An 8,403-nucleotide genomic window follows, 5' to 3' on the forward strand; every position below is an offset into this window, starting at 1 on the left:
GCACACACATTTTACATTTTAGCAACTTGTTTTTCACACACACGCAGACGCACACTCACTTCCGAGGTAGCGTTTAACCACACGCGCATACACAAACACACGCACACACACACCACAGAAAGTGGCTCTTCACTTTTATTTCCCTGCACTGCAAGACTGGTTGAGGACAGGTAGGCTAAAGGCCCCGCAGACTAGGTTCTAACTGCTCCTAGCAGAACTCGGCTAGGCGTAAGCGAACATCTGTGCTCTCATACTCCTTTAAAAGACCTTTGCTTAAAAAATTAAATAAAAAGCAGCAATATTACTCTTTGTCCCTTTTGAGATGCCGTAGCAACAACATCGCCAGTAACACTTCCTCAAAATAGTCAGAATTAATCTAAGATAAATCAAGAAATCTGTAATTAATTTTAGTTTTTGCCATGGAGATTTGACATCTAAGATGTTTGTTGCTGTATTTCTCAACTGAATTTTTTTGCATGAAAACTACTAATCTCTTGTTGAATTACAACAAATACTTCATTGTTCCCACTCCTACTAGGAGTAGTACTGTTGACCAATCACCAACGAAGGGGCATAAACTTTGGCTACTGAACTTGGACTTGCCTCAAGAAAAAAAAAAAAAAAACCTGCCGAAGACAAAAACGAACAAAAACATCACAAAATGTTGTCATAATATATGCACAAACTGTTTCAATTTGGAAACATACATTATGGTAAGCTTAACTTGTGTTTCACATGGACCATACTGAACTATGGAATGCATTTTTGGAAACGTCTTTAGTCAACATGCTATGATTTGACCCTCTCTTTTTTGTGTTGTTCTTAAATGTTTACTTGAGTAATCATTGTTGTAAAAAATATATATTACAGTAGCCTACACCGCCTACACCGCCTATAAAAAAAAACATTAAGAATACCTGCTCTTTCCATGACAGGCTGACCAGATGAATCCAAGTGAAAGCTATGATCCCTTATTGATGTCACTTGTTAAATCCACTTCAATCTGTGTAGATGAATGGGAGGAGACAGGTTAAACAATTATTTTTAAGCCTTGAGACAATTGAGACATGGATTGTGTATGTGCGCCATTCAGAGAGTGAATGGGCAAGACAAAAGATTTAAGTGCCTTTGAATGGGGTATGGTATTAGGTGCCAGGCGCACCTGTTTGAGTGTGTCAAGAACTGCAATGCTGCTGGGTATTTCACACTCAACAGTTTCTCGTGTGTATCAAGAATGGTCTACCACCCAAAGGACATACAGCTAACGTGACACAACTGTGGGAAGCATTGGAGTCAACATGGGCCAGCATCCCTGTTCAACGTTTTCGACATCTTGTAGAGTCCATGCCCCGATGAATTGAGGCTGTTCTGAGGGCAAAAGGTGCGGAGTGCAACTCAATATTAGGAAGGTGTTCCTAATGTTTGGTATGTATACATGTTGTTGCTGGAGGTTCATCGGGTCAATGTTTACATTATGCCTACCCTTCATAAATTATATCTTCTTATGGCCCACCACAACACAACAAAGTCAGTTTATCCAACAATGGATTTACCGCCTAAAATAAAACTACATCCTGTAACCAAAGCATTCAAAACATCACTCCAAATGGAGGAAATTAGCATGCTTATCCTGGAAACATGTGCGCTAACATCAAATAGGAATAGACTATAATAGCCATTCCTGAATAAAACAACCAATTTGAGAGGAGGAGCAAGATAACAATGTATGAATCAACACATTGGTTCTGAAACATAGATTTTATTCAAACAAACAATAAAAAATAGTTTATCTGCCAGAATACAGAAACCACAGTCAAAAGCAGAATTGCATACATTCTGTAGGACATTCTTTCATGTGTTTTTTCGGAAAAATCCAAATGATCGATAAAGACATCAGAATGATTGCTGTTAAAGTTATAGCAATGTTTATTTACATTTTTTTGGAGAGGCGGGTTAGACCATGGTGCATTGGTTTCAGCAGTGAATGATTGAAACAAAAGAGATGAGATGTAGTATACGCAGTAAAGGGCCCGGGTGTATATGAATTAACATGATGTAAAGGTTTTCCAGAAGAAGTTCTTGCATCCAGCCTTGCGTTCACGCGGCGCCAGTACTGGGCCGGCTGCACGCTCCAGCTCGAGACGCACATCCTCCTGCTCCATGCCACGAGACATGTCATCTGACTCAATCGCCTCGTTCTCTGCTTGTGCGAGCTCTGAGAGCAGCTCTGCGAGTGTATACCTAGCAAGCGCCTGAAAATAGATAAATAAGATTACATTGTTATTTCTTCTGTTTTGTGGAGACAGAAAATTGCACATTTTAGCAACAAGATCCACTGAAATAGAAACAAATCAACATGCCTTAATAAAATGTAGCCTACACATTTAGGAAGGAAATCAGTGTTTGAATGTTGTTTTCTCTTCCTTCACATTGCTAAAATAGATGAAGGCTATTAGATCTGCATTATTTCTAGTGATTTAAGATGGCTGCAAATCTATTTAAATGACCTTTCCAATGCTGTTACGCATGAACCGATCACATAAAATTAGATGTAAAAAAAAAAATTTCAACATGTTTTTTTTGGGGGGAAGAACACGTTTCATTAATAAACATTAGTTCCGTTTATACCCATTCTACTCTATGTTTTGACTATTCTCGTCAAGTTTTGCTTGTGCGTAATTGACAACTAACTACAGCAGACCGCAAATTCCAAAGACCTCTTTCGTTTTTATTTTACACATTTTCATTTTAAAGGTTGATTTAAAATATATAACAATTCACATTTACATTTCGTTAGTTGCTCTGATATCGGTATTTCCACATTCCTCCGCACTTAATAATATGCATGTCAATATCTCCTGGCTCAATGTAGAGGAGAGATTGAATTCATCACTACTTGTATTTGTGAGAAGTATTGACATGTTGAATGCGCCGAGCTGTCTGTTTTAAACTACTAGCACACAGCTCAGACACCCATGCATACCTCACAAGACATGCCCCCAGAGGTCTCTTCACAGTCCCCAAGTCCAGAACAGACTATTGGAGGCACACAGTTCTACTTAGAGCCATGACTACATGGAACTATTTCACATCAAGTAACTCATGCAAGCAGTACAATCGGATAAAAAAAACGGATAAAAATACACCTTATGGAACAGTGGGGACTGTGAAGAGACACACAGGCACAGGCACAGGCACAGGCACAGACACACGCATACACACACACACATGGATTTTGTATTGTAGATATGTGGTAGTACAGTTGTGGCCTGAGGGCACACACTTAATCTGTTGTGAAATGTAATGTAATAATTTTTTAATTGTATATAACTGGCTTGATTTTTGCTGGACCCCAAATATTTTTACAAATACAAATACTTCATTTTGTGGTCGCTTCGGCACCCTGAAAATGTGCACCATGCTGTCCCTGCATTGTGCTAATTTGATCGATACATTTCCCATGCGCCTGCCAGTAAAACCGCAGAGGTAAATGTATGGCAACACAATATTTAACCTTAAATCTGTAGAAGGTATAGTCTCTATACTCTAGAGGTAAATATACTTAAAATTAAGTTGGCAGCTGTACCACCAAACTCAGGAAAAATCGTATTATATTGCCACAGCAGCTGGAGATATGCATTGTTTAAGAACGAATACTTAAAATGAAAGTCTGATTGAAGGTATTTACCTGTTTGCCTGCAGGTGCCATGAGTGACCGTTGAAGCAGCTGGCGGATTTTGACGTCGGACGGAGCCGCAGAGACGCTGCTGATGGCCAGGGCTAGGGAAAGCAGCGCTAGTGCGCACTGGACACGCGTCGAGAGCATCTTCTTCTGGATCTCGGGGGAGGCAGAGGATGGATGAAGGCGGTTCAATTGGGCAGAAAATCGTCGAGATGTGCTTCTCTTCTGGTTCTGCTGCTCCTTCTGTTGTTCTAGTCCCCCCTCCGAACCAGTCTTTTAAACGGTTCGTCTGGCATCAGGTGGTAAGGGGGGTTTCCTTCTGGCGCGTAACGTTTGGGTATGAGTGATGATTCCAAGTGACAAAGGTTCCACCGATTAGAGAGTCGTGCGCATCCTTCGAGAAAAGGGAATTCATGATCCTTTCATATGTTGAATATCGTCCGATTAGTGAAATATGGTTTCATTTGTAGAGAATATCGCTCCGTGTGGATCTTATTGAATTTCAACAAGTTCGTTTTGGGGTGTTTTCGCCCATTGAAATGAGCTCAAGGCTCTGTAATGGAAAATCAACAACACATAAATCATGAATAGGCTACAATGTGTCAAACTTGGCCTCCACTTTAATGACTATATGACAACATGATGAGTCTGAACGTCACTTATGCCTGAACTGTTTTTGTTCTTCATAAATACAGCTGTTGTTGGAAATATCCACAATATTGTTTCTACATATAGGACATACAGTATATGTTTCCGATTTAGAGGACACTTAAACGCATTCAAAGCACTTCTCATATAGGTATTTTCACTCGCTAATTTACGTCATTACGCACGCCTGCAATGGTCGTGATGATCCTTTTGCATTTACAACAATTGAATTATTATCGAACAAAATACCAGTATGAATATCTCCAAATGAGACAAATATGCCTACATTGGAATAAAACTAGTGAAGAAGCAAATGGATTTAATTTAGGCCTGCAGTTTTTTTGTATTATATAAAAGGGACACTTTTATTTGAAATATGGATTTAATTCTTATTCATTTAATTTATTTATCGGCACACACCTACAAGAAAAGACTCATGTTGACCTGCAATGGATGTGGAGTGCGTTTCGTGGACGAGTTCTTCTGAAGCCCGGTGGAATCCTCAGAATATATACTATCCCATTTACTTACTGCAATTAATACTGTAGCACACATTCTTTCCAACGTAATATCCCTTTTGATAGTCACATACTGTCACCACTGTTTGACATTTCGTGGCCTATATATGCAGAGACTTAATTAGACCAAATACTGGTGTTATATTTGCTTGCCAAACTTATGAGCTTCCAGATGTCTTGCCTGCATGTGTAAAGAGTCGTAGGTGCGCAATAGGCTCTATTTCTAGCGTTGACCTTCTAAGCCATTCTAATAAGACTTCGAAAGAAGACTGCTAAATAGCTAATCAAATGGCTACCAAGACTACCCGCATTTACCCTTTTTGCACTAACTCTCTTGCACTGACTCTATGCACACACGCTGTATTCTACCAACACACTCACACATACACTGATACCCAAACACACATACAGCTCTGGAAAAAATTAAGAGAAGACATGTATGACAGCCATTCCATTCCAGTGTCTGTTGAATTCCAACACAGGCACACCTCATTCTACTGAATTAGGTACTGATTAGGTGATCACCTGAATCAAATCTTATTTAACGGGGAGAAGTATAAAAACCACTGCTGTGGTCATCACTATCCTCTTGCATTAGGACCACCTGGATGGCAAAAACAGTGCTAATAGTACCTCAAAAGTAATATTAATCAAAAAATAACTATTGACCATGCCAAAAGAGTTGAAAAGGAAAGTTTTGAGTGAAGAAAGAAAGGTTCAATTCTGGCTTTACTGGCAGAGGGATACAGTGAGCGTCAGGTTGCTTCCATCTTTAACATTTGAAAGACGGCGGTTCATAAGAACAAGGTCAAGCAGCAGATATTGGGGACAACAAAGCTACAGACCGGCAGAGGGCGAAAACGACTCTCTACTGACCGGGATGACCGCCAACTCATTCGAATGTCACTCAACAACCATAGGATGACATAGAGTGACCTACAAAAATAATGGCAAACGGCAGCTGGGATGAAGTGCACGGCGAGGACGGTTCGAAACAGGCTCCTAGGGGCAGGGCTGAAGTCGTGAAAGCTAGAAAAAAGCCCTTCATCAATGAGAAGCAAAGAAGAGCCAGGCTGAGGTTTGCAAAAGACCATAAGGATTGGACCATAGAGGACTGGAGTAAGGTCATCTTCTCTGATGAGTCCAATTTTCAGCTTTGCCCAACACCTGGTCGTCTAATGGGTAGACGGAGACCTGGAGAGGCCTACAAGCCACAGTGTCTCGCACCCACTGTGAAATTTGGTGGAGGATCGGTGATGATCTGGGGGTGCTTCAGCAAGGCTGGAATCGGGCAGATTTGTCTTTGTGAAGGACGCATGAATCAAGCCACATACAAGGTTGTCCTGGAAGAAAACTTGCTTCCTTTTGCTCTGACATTGTTCCCCAACTCTGAGGATTGGTTTTTCCAGCAGGACAATGTGCCATGCCACACAGCCAGGTCAATCAAGGTGTGGATGGAGGACCACCAGATCAAGACCCTGTCATGGCCAGCCCAATCTCCAGACCTGAACCCCATTGAAAACCTCTGGAATGTGATGAAGAGGAAGATGGATGGTCACAAGCCATCAAAAAAAGCCGAGCTGTTTGAATTTTTGCGCCAGGAGTGGCATAAAGTCACCCAAAATCAATGTGAAAGACTGGTGGAGAGCATGCCAAAACGCATGAAAGCTGTGATTGAAAATCAGGGTTATTCCACCAAATATTGATTTCTGAACTCTTCCTAAGTTAAAACATTACTATTGTGTTGTTTAAAAATGAACTTATTTTCTTTGCATTATTCGAGGTCTGACAACACTGCATATTTTTTGTTATTTTGACCAGTTGTGATTTTCTGCAAATAAATGCTCTAAATGACAATATTTTTATTTGGAATTTGGGAGAAATGTTGTCAGTAGTTTATAGGATAAAACAAAATTGTTATTTTTACCCAAAAACATACAGTGAGGGAAAAAAGTATTTGATCCCCTGCTGATTTTGTACGTTTGCCCACTGACAAAGACATGATCAGTCTATAATTTTAATGGTAGGTTTATTTGAACAGTGAGAGACAGAATAACAAAAACAAAAAATCCAGAAAAACGCATGTCAAAAATGTTATCAATTGATTTGCATTTTAATGAGGGAAATAAGTATTTGACCCCTCTGCAAAACATGACTTAGTACTTGGTGGCAAAACCCTTGTTGGCAATCACAGAGGTCAGACGTTTCTTGTAGTTGGCCACCAGGTTTGCACACATCTCAGGAGGGATTTTGCTCCACTCCTCTTTGCAGATCTTCTCCAAGTCATTAAGGTTTCGAGGCTGACGTTTGGCAACTCGAACCTTCAGCTCCCTCCACAGATTTTCTATGGGATTAAGGTCTGGAGACTGGCTAGGCCACTCCAGGACCTTAATGTGCTTCTTCTTGAGCCACTCCTTTGTTGCCTTGGCCGTGTATTTTGGGTCATTGTCATGCTGGAATACCCATCCACGACCCATTTTCAATGCCCTGGCTGAGTGAAGGAGGTTCTCACCCAAGATTGGACGGTACATGGCCCGTCCATTGTCCCTTTGATGCGGTGAAGTTGTCCTGTCCCCTTAGCAGAAAAACACCCCCAAAGCATAATGTTTCCACCTCTATGTTTGACAGTGGGGATGGTGTTCTTTGGGTCATAGGCAGCATTCCTCCTCCTCCGAACACGGCGAGTTGAGTTGATGGCAAAGAGCTCGATTTTGTTCTCATCTGACCACAACACTTTCACCCAGTTCTCCTCTGAATCATTCAGATGTTCATTGGCAAACTTCAGACGTCCCTATATATGTGCTTTCTTGAGCAGGGGGATCTTGCGGGAGCTGCAGGATTTCAGTCCTTCACGGCTTAGTGTGTTACCAATTGTTTTCTTGGTGACTATGGTCCCAGCTGCCTTGAGATCATTGACAAGATCCTCCCGTGTAGTTCTGGGCTGATTCCTCACTGTTCTCATGATCATTGCAACTCCACGAGGTGAGATTTTGCATGGAGCCCCAGGCCGAGGGTGATTGACAGTCTTTTGTGTTTCTTCCATTTGCGAATAATCGCACCAACTGTTGTCACCTTCTCACCAAGCTGCTTGGCGATGGTCTTGTAGCCCGTTCCAGCCTTGTGTAGGTCTACAATCTTGTCCCTGACATCCTTGGAGAGCTCTTTGGTCTTGGCCATGGTGGAGAGTTTGGAATCTGATTGATTGATTGCTTCTGTGGACAGGTGTCTTTTATACAGGTAACAAACTGAGATTAGGAGCACTCCCTTTAAGAGTGTGCTCCTAATCTCAGCTCGTTACCTGTATAAAAGACACCTGGGAGCCAGAAATCTTTCTGATTGAGAGGGGGTCAAATACTTATTTCCCTCATTAAAATGCAAATCAATTTATAACATTTTTGACATGCATTTTTCTGGATATTGTTGTTGTTATTCTGTCTCTCACTGTTCAAATAAACCTACCATTAAAATTATAGACTGATCATTTCTTTGTCAGTGGGCAAACGTTCAAAATCAGCAGGGGATCAAATACTTTTTTCCTCACTGTACCTATAAATA

The 8,403-nt window shown here is 41.0% G+C and overlaps 1 protein-coding gene across 1 annotated transcript; it reads right to left on the reverse strand.

Annotated features, from left to right (window-relative positions):
* Positions 1-1,743: 1,743 nt before the first annotated feature.
* LOC121567052 (somatostatin-1A) lies at positions 1,744-4,023 on the reverse strand. Its single transcript, XM_041876992.2, has 2 exons — positions 3,689-4,023; positions 1,744-2,252 (listed from the first exon to the last, which is right to left on the reverse strand). The coding sequence occupies exons 1-2, from the start codon at positions 3,824-3,826 to the stop codon at positions 2,046-2,048; spliced, it is 345 nt and encodes a 114-aa protein (XP_041732926.1). The 5' UTR covers positions 3,827-4,023; the 3' UTR covers positions 1,744-2,045.
* Between the last annotated feature and the right edge of the window lie 4,380 nt (positions 4,024-8,403).

The sequence above is a fragment of the Coregonus clupeaformis genome, chromosome 19 (assembly GCF_020615455.1).
Source record: "Coregonus clupeaformis isolate EN_2021a chromosome 19, ASM2061545v1, whole genome shotgun sequence".
NCBI classification, from domain to species: Eukaryota; Metazoa; Chordata; class Actinopteri; order Salmoniformes; family Salmonidae; genus Coregonus; species Coregonus clupeaformis.

Bases quoted from the DNA above. Each gene is read 5' to 3' on its own strand.
- LOC121567052 (XM_041876992.2), bottom strand. From the start codon at position 3,826: ATGCTCTCGACGCGTGTCCAGTGCGCACTAGCGCTGCTTTCCCTAGCC. The intron at 2,253-3,688 runs GTAAATACCTTC...ATCTATTTTCAG, and splicing joins TGGCACCTGCAGGCAAACAG to GCGCTTGCTAGGTATACACT.